This window comes from Chiloscyllium plagiosum, chromosome 4 (genome assembly GCF_004010195.1).
Source record: "Chiloscyllium plagiosum isolate BGI_BamShark_2017 chromosome 4, ASM401019v2, whole genome shotgun sequence".
NCBI lineage: Eukaryota > Metazoa > Chordata > Chondrichthyes > Orectolobiformes > Hemiscylliidae > Chiloscyllium > Chiloscyllium plagiosum.
The window spans coordinates 69763176-69781832 of record NC_057713.1 but is presented as its reverse complement, the minus strand read 5'-3'; the positions used below and the strand labels follow the sequence as shown (position 1 = coordinate 69781832).

The following is an 18657-nucleotide window of genomic DNA, read 5'->3' as shown; positions in this document are numbered from 1 at the left end:
AGTCCAACAGGTTTATTTGAAATCACAACTTTTTAGAGCACTGCTCCACCTGACGAAGCAGCAGTGCTCCGAAAGCTTGGGATTTCAAATAAACCAGTTGGACTATAACCGGGTACCATGTGAATTCTGATCCTATTAGCAAAGGCAATGTTCTATAATAAATTGTGCGAAGTTTTATTTGATGTGATATGCTCCTGTTAAATGTCAATATACAACTGTGACCAACTATTCTTCCAACGTTATTAACAATACTCACCTAAAAAATGCTGTTCACATAATTTTGGTTAAAAATGCACCTAATTCTTTGTAGCACTGGCCAAAATTCCTTAGAATCTGATAAAAAAAATAAAGACTTAATATGCTATGAAAACATCATTTACCCTCCACCACCGAAGGCCAAGGAATCCATGTCTCCTTTTATGAAGAACATATTATCACCTGTCCACTTGAATATCTGTAAAACAATAATTTGCTTCACTTAGAAAAGTGCTTGTGCAACGCTGTAATACTTGTACTATAATAATAAACTGTAATTAGTCCGGCAACTTCCATTCAATACCAAATTCAGCTACTTAGCTACTTAACACGGTTTCTCCAGGGAAGTTATTTTGTTTTTAGGTGAAATTCCAAACATGTTTCAATATGTTTTGCATAACTCTATTACAAAGCAACACATTTCAAGGAATTCGCAAACACAGAATCACAGAGTGGTTAAAACACAGGAGGCAGCCATTTGATTCATCTTACCCATGCTGACTCCCTGCAAAATACACAACTACTCCTGGTCCCACACCCAGTAGCTCTTCAGATTATTAATTCCCTGTATGAAGGCCTTTGTGAAATGAATTCCAACACACTTTCGAGCAGTGTTTTCCCAGATCATAACCACCTTCTGTTAAAAACAGGTTTGTTCATGTTTCATCTGGCCCTTCACTTCAGATCAGTGTTATCTAATCTTTGATCCTCTCCTGAGGGGCTCTTGTGATGCAGTGGTATCCCGGACCAGGAAAGCCTGGATTCAAGACCCACCTGCTCCAGAGGTATGACATAGCTGAACAATGGGAACAGGTTCTTCCTATCAGCTTTGCTATTTTGAATACTTTCCCAATTTCTAGCTGACTTGCAAATCTGCAGGTACAACCGACACTGAGAATGATACCAACTGACTGCAACATGCCTGGAGGGGCTAGTAGAACAAAAAGAAATTAATAGAGAAGTGAGGGGTAATGTACTTTCAAACGGGTTCTGAACAGGCAATTGCTCGACCATCTTCTGAGAAGTTCTGAATTCTGGAAACACAACATTAACTGATTTCTCTCCATAGATACTACTAGACCTGCTGAGCTTTTCAAGCAATTTCTGTTTTTGCTCTCATCTTCCATAATTTGTGCATAATTTCCCTGAAATTGCTGCTTCCACTTTACAATTGCACCCTTTGTTTTATATTGTGCTTCTCAGCAAAATGAATAACCCTGCATTAAATTTCAGCTGCCTCGTTTGTCCATTGCACCAGCCTCTCTAGGTTATAACACATCAAGCTTTGTCATCTGAAAATTCTGAAATTGTATCCATAACACAAAAGTCTGGGTCATTCATCAAAATCAGGAAAAGCAGTAGACCAAACATTAATCCCCAGGAAAATGCAATACAGTAAACACCCAATAATTTGCGCGTAAGAGGGAAGGGAATGTTGTGGGCTTTACATGAAATGAACCTTCTGGTTTCACAAGAGACATGAAGAGGGTGGGAGAACTCAAATCTCCTATTACAAGACCAATATGCATTTTAGAATGTGTGGCCAAGACCACTCAAATACTTGTATACCTGGCAACAACATGTTGTCTTTATCGGTCTTGAACTAGATTTCAGAAAGCACCAGAAACACTATTCTCTAACTGCTAATAAAGTAAAGTCTTTGCTATCTGGATTCCAAGCATTCAAAATTACTCTTTTGAATCTGGGATGTCAGCTTCACACACAAAAAAGCAGATGCTTAGGATCCAGATAACAGGACTCATTTCCATTCAATTCATAGTGTGGAAACAGGCCATTCGGCCCAATAAGTCCACTCAGACCTTCTGAAGAGGATCCCACCCAGACCCATCACCCTCCCCTTTCCCTGTAATCCTACATTTCCCATAGCTAACACAACTAACCTACACATCCCTGAACAGTGCGGGCATCTTCCCATATTGAATCCTATCTCTCACTTCTTTACCAACTCTCCTTGCTTGTCCAAGTCCTTCTGTTGCCTCCTCAACAAATCTGTCCTCCACTAGCAAATAATAATGCTCTAAGTTCCTTTGTTCAGCTCATTAACATCAAATGTGAATAGTTGTGGTTCCACTGATTCCTGCAGAACGCCACTAATCACCAGCTACCATGTAAAAGACTCCTGTTTTTCTGCTTTTTTGCCAGTCAGCCAAATCTAAATCCATGTCAGCACTTTGCCCCTAACTTTCTCTTATGTTATTTAGCAGCATCATGTATGATAAGTCGTCAATGATCTTTGGGAAACCCAAATAGATCATGTCCATGGCTCTCCTTTGTCTAAATTGCTTGTTACCTCTTTGAAGAATTCTAACAGATTTGTCAGGCATATCCTCCTGTCATGCTGATTCAGCCCTATTGTACCTTGGACTTCTAAGTACTTTGTATCTTTAAATAAAATGCTGTACAATACCACTGACTGAGGTCATGCAAACTGGCCTACAGTTTCCTATCTTCTGCTTCCCTCCCATCTTAAACAGGGGTGTTACATTTTCCAGTGCTCTGGGATGTTCCCAGACACCACTGATTGCTGAGACATCACCACCAATGCCTCGACAATCTTCTCCTTCAGAACTCTGGGGTGTAGTCCATCTAGTCCAGGAAATTTATCCATCTTGAGATCTTTCAGGTTTCCTAACATCAATGCTATTACATTCATCTCTGCCCCCTGATTCTCTTGAAGGTCTGGCATGGTGCTGGTACCTTCCCTCCAAAAACTGATGCAAAGTACTATTCAGTTTCTCCATCAGTTCTTTACTCCCTACACTACTTCCTCAGCCTCACTTTCCAGTGGTCCAATGTCCACTCTTGCCTCATTTACCTTATATATATGTAAAAGTACATATTATCCAGTGGCCTTTACCACTTGTTTGAAAAAACTATCTTGTCGACATTCCATAGATTTTTTTTGAGATCGACTTCCAACCTGATTTGCAGTCCATCTGCATATTGAAGTCCCCATGATTATTGTAACAGTGTCTTCCATACATGCCTTTTCAAATCCTGACATTTTCTTCCCCAATATCCTGACTACTGCTAGGAAACCTGTACATAACTCAGCATAGCATTTTAATCCTTCGCATTTCCTCACCTTCACCCACACAGATTCTACACATTCTAACTTTGTATCAGTTCTTGTTCTCAATTTAATTGTTTGTTACTAACAAGGCAACCCTGTTCCCTTTGCCTATCTGTCTGTCCTTTTGACAGGATGCTTTTCCTTGGATATTTAGTTCCCAACCTTTAGTCCTTGCAGCCACAGAGTTAGAGGTTTACAGCATGGAAATGGATCCTTTGGTCCACTTGTCCATGCTGCCCAGTTTTCACAATTAATCTATTCCCATTAACCTGCGTTTGGTCCATATCCCTCCATATCTATCCTGTCCACATACCTATTCAAATGTTTCATACACGACAAAATTGTACTCGCCACCACCATTCCAGATACCACCGCAGCCCATTCCAGATACTGACCACACTATGAAAAAATGGTCCCGTTGTACACTTTTGTATCTCTCCCCTCTCATCTTAAACCTATGGGTTCGCCTTTCATGGGGAAAAGCTGTTGGCCATCTACCTTTCTATGCCTCTGCTGATTTTATAGACCTTCAACTCTGTGATACCTACAGTATCATGCCTGCCAACTTCAATCTTCATAACAAGCTCATTTTCCTTGCTTCATATTCTGCATGCATTTAAGTACAAAACTCACAGTTCGTTATTAACTGCCCATCTTCTCAATACTGTCCTGTTATCTGCAAGTTAGATTCCTGACATTTTCCATATACTGCCTTCTATTACTTGTTCTGGAAACTTTAATAACCTCTACTGAGCAAACCTCTCCTCAGTCTTCAAACTTTTTCCACAATCTTCCATGAAGTCAAACCTGTTTCTCCTGCTACAATCCAATGATTATTACTCTTTTGGTTCTCTTTTCAACTGAGCCTGTAGCTGGTCATATTCCCTCAGCAGAAGCCCTCTCCTCTTTCTAGTTATATCATTGGTACCTATATGGACCATGACAACTGGATTTTGCCCTCCCACTTCAAATTCTTCTGCTGCCGAGATGAGATATCCCAAACTCTAGCACTAAGCAAACTCTCGATCCACAGAGAACTGTCGCTATTTCCCTAATTATACTATCCCTAATTCGATATCATTTCTCTTTTCTCCCCCCTCTTTAATGGCTCCCTGTAAGACGATGCTTCGATGAGTTTGCTCATCCTCCCTATACTGCCATTCTGACCTAGACAGGGATGAAGAATTGCAAGCCTGTTAGACACATTCAACAGCTGAGCCTTCTTCAGCACTACCAACTAGATCCCTCTACCTGCCTCACTCTCAGTCACATCTTCCTGTCCTTAACCGCTGACTGAATTAAAAATAGTTAATTGAGGGACTGAACGGCCTCCTGAAACACAGCATCCAGCTCCCCTTCAACGTGTCACCATGTTGAAGCTCAGACTCCAGATCATCAACTCAGAGCTATGGCTCCTTAAGCAACTAATGCTTTGCTCCAGATGAGGCGCTCACATCATGCAAATACAAAACATCACCTGCCCTGCATTTGTATCTATACAGTGAGTTCTAAATTTGGCTTTTAAAAAACTCCTACTCATCCTTTGGTTTGTAGCCTGTAAATGCTTCCCTTATTTAACTTCAAACTAAAAGTAAGCTGTAAAAGATAGTCAGATTAGTAGCTATCAACAACCAATGAATGTATAGTTTATCTATGACCTGTTGTGCTGGGCCCTGATTCCACATTTCAATTTATCCTGTTTAACAAAAGCCTTACAAGCTATGAAACTAAACACAAAGCAAGTAAAAAGTACCTCTTTTCCCTCTATACTGAAAATCCACGATGCCTCCAAATTTCACGAACTATATACTAAGGCTGTCTCCAACTCCAAATATGATCAGTCTTTCCTGACTGGACAAGCTCTCTTTTAAATACACTTAGAGACAGAAACAACTATAGATGCTGGAATCCAAAGGAGACAAGAGACTGAAAGAACACAGCAAGCTAGGCAGCATCACAAGGTTGAGAAATCGAGATTTTGGGTAGAACCCTTCTTCAGGAATGGAGGTGGGGATGGGGGAACTACAGATAAGGGTGGGGAGTTACGGTTATGGGTGGGAATAGGGGCAGAATGGTGAAGCTGTGATAGGTGAATACAAGTGGTGGGTACGACCTGAGGACTCAGCATTAAGGTTTAATTTCAAATAACTTTACCACCCATCCACCGTCTCCTCCCTTCTATCCCTTCAACTGACACTTTCTTCCAACTACCAACCAGAGTCATTCCTCCCATCAACCAACCGGGTCACACCCACCACCTGTATTCAACTATCACTACCTCACCACACCCACCCTCTCCCTACTCATAATCTTTCCCACCGCCACCAACCCCATCCCCCCACATCATCTACAGCTTCCCCTACTCCCACCTCCATTCCTGAAGGTTTGCACGTGAAATGACAACTTCTCCACCTCCTAATGCTGTCTGACTTGCTGTGTTCTTCCGGCCTCCTACTTGTCCAAAACGCGTGGCACTGGAAACCTGCCTGGCAGGTCAGGCAGGATCCAAGGAGCAGGAGAGTCGACATTTTGGGTGTAAGTCCTTCAACCGCTGAGCTGACTCTTACTAGTTAAGCTTCAATAGTAATCAATATCACTGCTGCCTCACAGCGCCAGAGACCCGGGTTCAATTCCCGCCTCAGGCGACTGACTGTGTGGAGTTTGCACGTTCTCCCCGTGTCTGCGTGGGTTTCCTCCGGGTGCTCCGGTTTCCTCCCACAGTCCAAAGATGTGCAGGTTAGGTGAATTGGCCATGCTAAATTGCCCGTAGTGTTAGGTAAGGGGTAAATGCAGGGGTATGGGTGGGTTGCGCTTCGGCGGGTCAGTGTGGACTTGTTAGGCCGAAGGGCCTGTTTCCACACTGTAATGTAATCTAAATGTATTCTAATTTAATCTAATGAAGGTCCTATTCACGCTTCAAGTGACTGACTGATAACTGTCTTTCAGTTAGGTCTGTCAGCCAATTTATTAATCTTTGAACTAGACTACTGAATTTTAAAATTAAGATAGATTTACCAGTTCTATTCCCACATCGCCTCAAATTACCCGAACTATACGTCTCACTCTAGATGTGATCTTTTCCTCCTTACACAGCTTACTGCTGCTTTGCAATGCTTAGCCCATCCAATGTCTCAACTTTCTCTTTTGTTTTTCACCATAATCTGGGCAGCATGACTTCCTTAGATAAGTACTTATTAAGTTTTAGGCTGAGGTACTTAAAACACCTTTTCTGGCCCCGAATCACACTCATTTCTATCAGTTTACTGCTTTTATGGATGAGAAGATGTAAGGATTCCCTTTTAATGGTTCTCATTCCTATTTTCACTTGCTTTTGAACTTTCTGTTCAATGTGATTTTCAACTGTACTATCCACTTTTCTGCTTTATCTTACTCACACAATATCATCAAACAAGCTATGTGCTTACTTTATCTTTCCTTGTTATGGAAACATATCTGCAACGTACTCAAACTATTGCTTCTTTGAAACCTGGGCATAGTTAACACAGAGACAGAATACTAGTAGACGTGCAGAATGGTGAACAAATTGAGAGCCATTTTCCTGCAATTCACAGCTTGTATGGATACATACTTTGCTTCTTTCCTTGCCTTATCATCTATTGTGTTTTACTGCATTAACACTTCTGTTACTCAGTTTCTCCTGCCTTAGATCATTTGTTCTTTTCTCTAATCCTTCCATCTTTTCACTTGCTAAAAGCCCATGACATTCCTAACACAGATGAAAGGTCACTGACTTACAGTAACAGAGATATACTGCATGGAAACAGTCTCTTCGGTCCAACTCATCCATGCCAACCAGATATCCTAAATAAATTTAGCCCCATTTGCCAGCATTTGACCCATATCCCTCTAAACCGTTCTTATTCATATTGCCAGCTTTTAAATTCCTTAATTGCACCCACCTCCATCACTTCCTTTGGCAGATTATTCCATACATGCATCTGCATGAAAAAGTTTTCCCTTGGGTCCTTTTTAAATCTTTTCCCTCTCATCTTAAACCTATGCTGACTAGTTTTGGACTCCCCACCTCAGGAAAAGAGATTGCCTTTATACCCTATCCATGCCCCTCATGATTTTATAAATCTCTACAAGGTCTCTCCGGAGTTTCCAATGCTCCAGGGATAATAGTCACAGTCTATTCAGGCTTTCTCTTTGGTTCAAACCTGCCAGCCCTGGGAACATCCTTGTAAATCTTTTCTGAAAACCTTCAACTTTCACAACATCCTTCCTATAGCAGGGAGACCAAAATTGCATGAGTATTCCAATAAGAGCCTAAACAATGTCCTGTGCAGCCACAATGGGACCTCCCAACTCCTTTCCTCAGTAGTCTGACCAATAAAGGCAAACATAACAAATGCCTTCTTTACTATCCTATCTATTCGACTCCACTTTCAAGGAACTATGAATCTGCACTCTGAGGTCTCTTTGTTCAGCAACACTCCCTAGGACCTTACCATTAAGTGTACAAGTCCTGCCCTGGTTTACCGTTCCAAAACACAGTCTCACTTTAATCTAAATTAAACTCTACCTGCCATTCCTCACCCCGCTGGCCATCTGATCAAGATCCTGTTGTATTCTGAAGTAATCTTCTTTGCTGTCCACTACACCTCCAATTTTGGTCTCATCTGCAAACTTATTAACCGTACCTCCTATAGTCACATCCAAATCATTTATATAAATGACAAAAAGCAGTGGACATAGTACAACGTAGAATGTTAATTTTCCCTTTTCACATTCACTGCCAGACCTAAGTATTCTGGACAATTTGTTTTAGTTTCTGATATCATTCAGGCTTTTGAACTGTTTTCATATTGAGCTGGTTAGACTTCAGGTGATTTTAATCGTTACAACTTTTTAGTCTTTTCTGTTATTACAATCTGTAACTTACTTGTTGGTGCTGACAAGAACCAAAATATTTATGCTGTTTACCTGAAGTATGCTGTGGTCCCTGACGTACTAGGTTTGCCTTGTGCTTGTAAAGCTCTGATTTTCTCAATTAATAATACAATTAATTGCACTTGGTGAGTGTAGGGCTGTTATTTATGCAAATACAGGAGCTACTATTACTCTGCTACAGAACAGGCATGACACTGAGAAAGGATCAGAACCAATTGAAGGCGTGCCTGAAACCAGGAAGCTTTATGTGGATAAGTAGTAAGAGATTGCAAAAAGGTTAAAAAGAGCTGATGATTCTCTGTGAAGATCAGCGGTACTCCTGCAGCTTGGTACAAACTCAAATAACATTGGGCCTGATGTACGTGTGTGTGTTTCAGGAACTAGGAGCAGCCTGTGAATTTGGTGCTGAGAGGAAACAGATGCTTTTTGCTTTTCTTTTGGTTCAGTTTGCAAGGTCTTTTTAACAGAGTAAATTGCAGCCAAGAGTCAGAGGCCCAGGACAAAACAGATTAACATTATAGGAAAACTGTAAATTTGTTGATTCATCATTAATTTGACAGTAAGTTAATTTCAGATTAAAGGCAAATAAGAGAAATATTTTACAGATTAAAAAGTGATTATTGGAAATTAAGTATGATTACAAAAGATGTACAGGTCAGGTGAATTGGCCATGCTAAATTGTCCACAGTGTTAAGTGCATCAGTTGGGGATAAATGGAAGGAAATGGATCTGGGTGGGTACTCTTCGGAGGGTTGATGTGGACTTGTTGGGCTGAAGGGCCTGAATCTAATCTAAAAAACAAGGAGGTGCAGGGCCAAGTGATGTGTTGTACCTGCAGGATGTGGGAGCTGGTGGATCACATTATGGCTCACATTATGGCTCAAATGCCGGCAAGCAAATTTTAAAGGCAACAAAGGTAAGAGATAAAGAGAGCAATAAATAAATAATGAAAATGATCACAAAATGTAGGATAACATATAAAAAGAAAGAATAGCCAAAATTAATGTTGGCCCCTTGGTAGATGCAACTGGGGATTACAGTGGGGAACATGGAAACAGCAGTCACTAAATCAATATGATGCTTCAGTTTTCACAGTGGAAGACACGTACCACCCCACCAGTAACAGGTAACGCTGAAGGAAATGGAGAAACTAAGAACAAACGTCATCACTCAGGACAAAGTACTGAGTGATCAACTTGAACTGAAGGCAGTCAAGTCTCCTGGGACTGAATGCCTGCATCCCAGTGGCAGCAGAGATGATAGATCCACTGGTGATAGTATTCCATCATTTCCTGGATATAGAAAAGGTTCCAGTGCACTGAAAAGACGCTAAACATTGATTCAAACAGTAGAGACCCATCAACTCACCAAGTTTACCGACAAAAATATACTCCTACCCACACAAGTGACATAACTTGAATGTTTTGACACTTCAAGTGCTCATCCAAGTGCTTTTTAAAGCTTGAGGTTTCCCATCTCAACTACCCTCCCAGGCAGTGCATCTTCTGTGTCAAAGCGTTTTCTTCAACACCCCTCTAAACCCTTCACTTTAAAATCACACCCATTTTTACTGACCGGCTGTTTCCTTAACTAAAGGAAACAGTTGCATTCTCCCTCTATCTATTTACGCCCCTCAATCTTATATATGCCTATCACGTTCCCCCTGCTCTGCTCCAAAGAAGAAAACCTGAGCTCACCCAGCCTCGCTTCTGCAACTCCTTAAGTGCTAATACATCCTTCTGATAGAAAAGAATGCAGTACTCCCAATGTGCATAAAGCGCACTGGCTCCAGTCACACAGTGTTCTTACCCAATTTTGTATCCATCTTGCCAAGTTACCCTGGATCTCATAAATTTTATCTGCTTTATCAGGTTCCCATGTGGGACCTTATCAATAGCCTTGTTGAAATACATATAAACTACACCCTCATCCAAACACTTGTCACTTCCTTGAAAAATTCCATCAGATTTCACCGGTGCACGAGGATGGTGGATACAGAGGTGATAAATTAACTTAAAAAGCAAGAGTAGTGGAACTGACTGGAAAATTCTGTAGTGAGCATGACATGGACCTGATGGAAAAAATGACTTTATTGAAGATATAATGACTAAAATATAAACTTAAATTATAAAAGCATCACATTCCTGACCAAGTAAGTTTCTTACTTTAAATTCAGGATGGAAGGTGAAAAGGAAGGTCTCCCCAGTTCCATAAAAACAATCGCTAACCTTGAACGGTTCTGATGCTAGGGCACCAAATATCTGTGGATATAAAATTGAACAATGGAAATCAGTTAATAAAGAAATGATTAATAAACCATATTCATTAGGCCACCAATCAATTTCGTTTATACTCTTGTGAAATCTTGCTGATATTACATCAGCCCATGGCATCTTCAGTCAGGACAATGAGTATAGCTTGTGCAATGTCTTCCATAGCCCGAAAATGGAATGGATTTCTTTTTACCCCAGGCACAGTAGGTACAAGGTGAAATGGATCAAGCGAACACAGTCAAGAATAATGGCTGGGTGGACCACATCACTCTTTCGAAAGCAGCAGCAGACAAGAACAGTGAAGCAGCATTACAATGGGATAAATAAAATAGTAAAAGTAAATTCGCCGTTGTCCTAGAGGGCAGCTCTCTCGTTGGAGAAAGACAACTGGTGATGGTTTAACCTGAGGGTCACCATACCTCACGAGAGGGGTGAGGTTGAGAAGGAGAGTCCTTCATGGTAACCTCGGCTGGTATGGGAATTGAACCCATGCTGTTGATATTACTCTGCATTGCAAACAAAAGTAGCATACCACTGAGGTAAAAGGAAGAAGTTAAAGATGACAAAAGTTGGAAATACAAAGTATCACAGAATGAAAATTAAAGGACTATCAGATCAGCAGCTTATTCAGAAAATTTCAGTATTTGATATATTGATATTTCATTCACAATTAATGGCACTGTATAAGTGTTTCTCCTATAGTGCCTTGGTTGCATTCCAGTGAAATCTTGCTTAATAGAAAATCACAATATAAATAATGGGGCCCGTAGGAAAAGTGGGGTTCAGGGCAAACTAGCAAAAAAAATTATTCACGATTGCTCGAAAATCACCCAAAAGTACAGCATAGCCTGAATAAAAGTTGTAGTCATACTTAATTGATGAAACAAAAGTAAACGAAAAAATGAAGGAAGCTACTCTCTGTCCAGTACCTCTCACAGAAAGCTGATCAGTTGGTTGCTGACACCGGCGCATGCGCTGTACGGCATGAAGATCGGTGCTGACATCGCACATAATGGCACGGAGCCTTCAGCGCATGCGCAGAATGACAAGATGATCAGTTCACATCGGCGTACGCGCAGAACAGTGTGGCAATTTCAGTGTGGATATTGGCGCGTGCGCGAACTGATCTCTGCCGTATTTGCGCTATTGCGAACAGAGAAAAGCTATCTTGAAAATACTGCTCCTTAATTCTTCGGCGACGTTACAGCCAAATCAGGCTGCCGAAACGCGATGTCACGGAACTAACTGTGTGTAACAAAGTCTCTTCCAAAATTAGAAGAATAAAAGTAATATGTCTTGTTCTTTGAATATCCATGCTGTACCTGGCCATCGCTATCTTTAATAACGAGCAGCATCGGTGTATCAATACCAGTCATACTACGGTACAGTGTTTTCAGACTCATGCCATGCTTCGCAGTACTGTAAATTAGTGTCCACGGGTAACCGACAGTTCGTGGAGGAAGATTTTTTGCAAGCTGAAATTCATATAAAAGAAAAATTAACAGTGAATATTTAAAAATCAAATGCAACAACATTTGAGTGCAGTTTTATTACTATTATTCTGTTGCAGAATTTCTACCACCACTAATACAAGGCAAGTTTATTAGCTTGCTGGGGAAGTTAGTAGTGATATCCTGGGGTTAGTCCACATCACAATAGAGGTGGTGTTGGATATATGAGAGAACGTTTGAAGGTGGATAAATCTTCTAGTCCTGGTCAGATATATCCAAGAAGACTGCAAGAGGTTAAAGAAATTGCGGGAACCCTGGCTGATATTTTTGCATCGTTAGCTATGGGTGGGGTCTTGGGAGACTGGAGAGTAGCAAATGTTGTACCATTACTTAAGAAGGACTATGAAGAAAAGCCTGGGGACTGTAGACCAGTAAACTTAACTTCTGTGGTGGGTAAGTTACTTGAGAAGATTCTGACGGTTACAATATACATGCATTTGGAAAGACAGGATTTGATTAGAAGCAGTCAGCATGGCTTTGAGAGTGGGAGAAGATGCCTCATAAATTTGTTTGAGTTCTTCGATGAAGTCACCTGGACGGTCGACGTGGGCAGGGTGGTAGACGTAATCTATGTGGATTTCAGTAAGGCATTTGATAAGATTCCACACGGTAGGCTGGTCTGGAAGGTTAGATCGCATGGAATTCAGGGTGAGCTGACAAACTGAATACACAATTAGCTTGATGGTAAAAAGTAGAGGGTAACAATGGAAGGATGCGTATCGGACTGGAGGCCTGTAATGCGTGGGGTGCCTTAAGTATCAGTACAGGGCCCTCCACTTTGTTATCTATGATTTGGACAAAAATATACAAGCTTGGTTAGTACATTTGCAGAGGACACTAAAATAGCCAATCTTGTGGACAGCAAGGAAGGTTACCCGAAATTGCAGCAAGACCTTGATCAGCCTGGAAAGTGGGCGGAGAAATGGCAAGTAGAGTTAACTATTGGCAAGTGCGAGGTCTTCCATTTTGGAAATTCAAATCAACATAGGAGTTTCATGGTGAATAGAGGGTCTTAAGGAGTGTAGCAGTACAGAGGGACCTTGGAGTTCAGGTTCAAAGTTCTCAAAGTGGAATCAAAGGTAGACTAAGCAGTAAAAGAGGCTTTTGGCACACTGACCATCATCAGTCAGTTCAGGCAGCATCCAAGGAGCAGGAGAACCGAAACGTCGATTCTCCTGCTCCTTGGATGCTGCCTGACCTGCTGCGCTTTTCCAGCAACATATTTTCAGCTCTGATCTCCAGCATCTGCAGTCCTCACCTTTCCCATCATCAGTCAGGACAATGAGTATAGAAATTGGGAAGTTATGTTTTCGTTGTACTGGACGTTGGTGAGCTGCACATGGAGTAGTGTTCAGTTTTGGTCACCTTGTTATAGGAAGGATATTATTAGATTGTAGAGAGTGCAGAAGTAGTTTACAAGCATGTTGTCTGGTCTCAATGGTCTGAGTTATAGGGGGAGTCATAGAGACATCAGCATGGAAACAAAACCTTCAGTTCAACTCGTCCATGCTGACCAGGGCTTTTGCCAGAAACATCAATTTTCCTGCTCCTCAGATGCTGACTGACCTGCTATGCTTTTCCAGCACCACACTCTCGACTAGTCTCCAGCATCTGCAGTCCTCTCTTTTGCCTAACCTAATTTAGTACCATTTGTGAGCACTTGACCCATATTCCTCTTAAACCTTCCAATTCATGCTCCCATCCAGAAGTCTATTAAATGCTGTAATTGTACCAGTCGCCACCACTTCCTCTGGCAGCTCATTCATACACGCACAACCCTCTGCGTGAAAATGTTGCTCTTTCAGTCGTTATTAAATTTTTCTCCTCTCACCTGAAACCTATGCCCTCTAGTTCTGCACTCCCACACCCAAAGGAAAAGACCTCGTCTATTTATACTATCCATGCCCCTCATGATTTTATAAATCTCGAAGGTCACCCCTCAGCCTGTTCTGCTCCAGGGAAAACAGCCACAGCCTATTCAGCCTCTCCCATAGCTCAAACCCTTCAATCCTGGCATCTTTTCTCAACCCTTTCAAGTTTCACAACATCCTTCCAATAGGAGGGAGACCAGAATTGCACCCAATATTCCTAAAATGGCCTCACCAATGCCTTGTATTGCTGCAACATGACATCCCAATTCCTATACTCAATACTCTGACCAAGCATACCAAATGCCTTCTTCACTATCTTATCTACCCGTGACTCCACTTCCAAGGAACTATGAACCTGTACTCCAAGGTCTCTGTTCAGTAACATTCCCTCGGAACTTCCCATTAAGGATACACGTTCTGTTCCGATTTGCCTTTCCAAAATGCAGCACCTCACATTTATCTAAATTAAACTCCATCTGACACTTCTCAGCCCATTGACCCATCTGATCAATATCCCGTTGTACTGAGGTAACCTTCTTTCCTGTCTACCACACCTCTAACTTTGGTGTCATCTGCAAACTTACTAACTATACCCCTTATATTCAAATCCAAATAATTTATATCAATGATGAAAAGTAGTGGATTCAGCACCAAATCAGAAAAGCAACCCTCCACCACCACTGTGTCTTCTACCAGTTCTGTATCAAAATGGATAGTTTTCCGTGAATTTCATGAGATCGAACCAGCTAGCCAGTTTGCCATGAGGAACCTTGTCGAATGCCTTACAGAAGTCCATATAAACCATATCCACAGCTCTGCCCACATCAATCCTTTGCTACCTCTTCAAAAAACTCAACCATGTTGGTGAGGCATGATTTCCTACACACAAAGCCATGCTGACTATCCCTAATTAGTCCTTGCCAGATTAGGGATAGTCAGCTCTGATACATGTAAATCCTGCCCCTCAGGATTCTCTCCAACAAGTTGCCCACCACCGATGTCAGGCTCACCGGTCTATCGTTCCCTAGCTTTTCCTTCGCACTTTCCAGAAATAGTGGCACCAAGTTAGCTAACCTCCAAGTCTTCTGGCAACTCACCTGTGACTATCGATGATACAAATATCTCAGCAAGGGGCCCAACAATCACTTCCCTGCCTTCCCAGAGTTTGAGAGTATACCTGATCAGGTCATGGGAATTTATCCAGTTTTTGGTATGTCAAGACCAAATGTCATCCTGTATAATATGGACATTTTTCAAGGTGTCACTGTCGTCCCATTTCCCTATCCCCATATCAGTTGCAGCAAACACTCAGAGAAAAAGTATGGCTTTACCTCCTTCGTCTTTCTTCCAGGCTCTGGTAGATGAGAGAACGATTGCCCATGTGCACAGAGACATGAGTTCTCTTGAAAAGCAGACTCCTAACGAATTATATAGTCATTCACAGGGAGCAGCTTCCAAATAAGGCAACATCCATTCTGACTGGGTGACCGTTACAATCAGTGAGCATCAACAATAAAGATTAAGCCATCTGGCACTATAGAATGGATGTTCTTAGCCTTGTAAACTGGCTGCACGTACTGAATACTTTGCTCCTTGTACATAATCAATACTTTTTCACTTCGTTAACCCACTACCCTTGCCTCCAGCACCTCAATGTTCACTGCAAGTTCTTATATGGTCAAAGTCATGCCAGTTGAGCCTTTGTCTCACACAACACAAAAAACTTAACTCTTTCCCTACCTGCTCATACCTTATATACTTTCTCATCACCATCTATTTCCCCACATTCTATATCTCCCCAGACCTTCTCCACTGTATATAAAATCCCTTTGGATTCTCCTTAGCCCTATTTGCCAAAACTCTCCCTTTTTGCCCTCCTGATTTTCCTCTTAAGTATACTCCTATTGCCTTTATACCCTTCTAAGGCTTCTTTCTTAACCAAAACTTCAATTTCTCTAATCATTCAACATTCCCTACACCTTTCAGCCTTGCCTTTCACACTAACAGAAATGTACTATCTTTGGATTCTCATTTTCTCATTTCTGAAGGCTTCCCATTTTCCAGCTGCCCCTTTACCTGCGAACATCTGCCCCCAATCAGCTTTTGAAAGTTCTTGCCTAATACCATCAAAATTGGCCTTCCTTCAATTTAGAACTTCAACTTTTAGATCCAGTCTATCCTTTTCCATCACTATCTTAAAACTAAGAGAATGATGGTCACTGGCCCCAAAGTGCTGCCCCATTGACACCTCAGTCACTTGCTTTGCCTTATTTCCCAAGAGTAGGTCAAGCTTTGCACCTTCTCTAGTAGGTACATCCACGTACTGAATCAGAACATTTTCTTGCACACACTTAACAAATTCCTCTCCATCTAAACCCTTCACACTATGGCAGTCCCAGTACATGTTTGCAAAATACCCTATTATTCTTACAGGTAACTGAGATCTCTTTACAAAGTTGCTTCTCAATTTCCCGCTGACTATCGGGACTCTATAATACAATCCAATAATGGAGATCATCCCTTTCTTATTTCTCAGTTCCACCTAAATAACTTCCCTGGATGTATTTCCGGGAATATCCTCCCTAAGTACAGCAGTAATGCTATCCCTTACAAAAAGTGCTACTCCCTTTCTTTCCTTCCTATAACATTTGTATCCTGGAACATTAAGCTGCCAGTCCTGTCCATCCCTGAGCCAAGTCTCTGTAATTGCTATGATGTCCAAGAGCAATATTGCTCTTGCATGGAAATAAATGCAGTTTGATTTATCAATCCTGCCTTGTTCTGTGCTTTGTTCTTGCCTGCCCTGTTTGACTCACTCCTCTTCTCAACTGCACCAGTCTCAGATTGATCTCTTTCCTCACTATTTCCCTGGGTCCCACCCCACACCTTCCAAGTCCTCCTGCACAGCTCTAGCATTTCTCCCTCCCAGTATATTAGTCCCCTTCCAATTCACGTGCAATCCGTCCTTCTTATACAAGTAATTTCTACCCAAGAAGAGATTCCAATGATCCAAAAAATGTGAATCCTTCTCCCCAGCACCAGCCCCTCAGCCACACATTCATCTGCTCTATTCTCCTGTTCCTACCCTCACTAGATCATAGCACCAGGAGTAATCCAGAGATTACTACCCTCGAGGATCTCCTTTTTAAATTCCTGCCTAACTTTCTTTTTTTAATAGATATTTTTATTAGAAATTTAACATTTTTACAAGTTTACAAAAATAAACAAAACTCTCAGATATAAACATTGATATACAATTAGCTCAAATATACAATAGCCAAAATTTGACAAAAAAAACAAAACAACAAAAAAAAACGAAAAAAAAAAACAAACAGACAAAACTCAACTATCTACTAATCTAACCTACAACTAACCAGGGTGTATATTTAAGTCTCTTACATACTCGGTATGTGTTAGCATCAGATATGACAAAACCCATATTCGTGCGGGATTCCTCCCCCGAGAGGCCGCGGACCAGCCAGGTCCATAGTCTCAATTAGATAAAAGCCCTTGTTAGGATAGCCAAAATATCTGTATTTATGTAATTCAAAAAGGGCTACCATATTTTATAAAATAATTCGGTCTTTCGGTACACCATATTTGTAAGGAAGTCAAGGGGAATACATTCCATAATTAGTCTGTGCCAATTTGAAAGTCCAGGGGGGCCCTCAGCCGCCCAGTTCACCAAAATATTTTTCCTTGCACAGAAAGAAAGAATAGAAAATAGTCTCTTCCCATACGTGTCCAGGGAGGGAAAGTTCGAAAAGCCCAAGAGGAGAGATACGGGGTCCACTTTAATTTCCGTTCCTAAAATTTCTATCAGGGTACTTGCTACTTTAGTCCAATATCCACGGATCTTATGACAGGTCCATAAGCAATGTACAAGAGTGCCCACCTCTATTTTGCATTTAGGACACATTGGAGATGCTCCTGCCTTAAATTTTGCCAATCGAACCGGTGCTATATGGGCCCTATGAAGTATCTTCAGCTGGATAGCCTGGGTTCTGTTACAAATAGTAATTCTTCTAGCATTTTCCCAGATATCATTCCACGTTTCTGTGGAGATTTCTAGTCCCAGATCCTGAACCCATGTTTTAAGCAGATTATCCATATCTCCCGATACTTCATCATGTAGCAAATGATAAATATTACTGACGGAAGATACCCCCACTGGTCGTAGGACACTACATTCTCTATCGGATTTATAAAGACTATCTAATAACGTAGTCTTCTTCTGTATATAATCTCGAATTTGGAAGTATCGAAAGAGGTCTCCATTGGGTAATCCGAATTTCTGACGCAGCTGTCCGAAAGACATCAGGACCCCACCTTTAAATAAATCCCCGAGACATGAGATACCCCTGGATCTCCAGAGTTTAAAAGTGGCATCTGTTAACCCCGGTTGGAATCCCCATGCTCCCACTATCGGTGCATAGGGGGATGTTTTATGTGAATTACCCTCATTTTGCCGCATTATATTCCAAGCCTTGATTGTATTCAGTATTATAGGGTTTTTACAGTGATCTGTAATGATTTTCCTCTTGTCTGAGAATAAAAGGTTAATAAGTGGGTATTTTACTTGAGAAGCCTCGATGTCCAACCAGATTGATTGTGGATCAGACAAGACCCAATCAGCTATATAACTTAATAGGGAACTTAATTGATATTTCCTAAAATCTGGGAAGTCCAATCCACCCCTTGCCTGTGGAAGCTGTAGCTTCTTCAGCTTAATGAGGGCC

The 18657-nt window shown here is 41.3% G+C and overlaps 1 protein-coding gene across 1 annotated transcript in view; it reads right to left on the bottom strand.

The window, feature by feature from the left end:
- The window catches only part of LOC122549480 (oxidation resistance protein 1-like), a 73653-nt gene that overhangs the window by 6243 nt on the left and 48753 nt on the right, over positions 1-18657 (bottom strand). Inside the window, exons 4-6 of the mRNA XM_043689340.1 lie at positions 11859-12011; positions 10429-10524; positions 381-454 (exon numbers count right to left, since the gene is read on the bottom strand). Coding sequence (XP_043545275.1) covers positions 381-454; positions 10429-10524; positions 11859-12011 — 323 coding nt within the window. The remainder of the gene's footprint in view (positions 1-380; positions 455-10428; positions 10525-11858; positions 12012-18657) is intronic.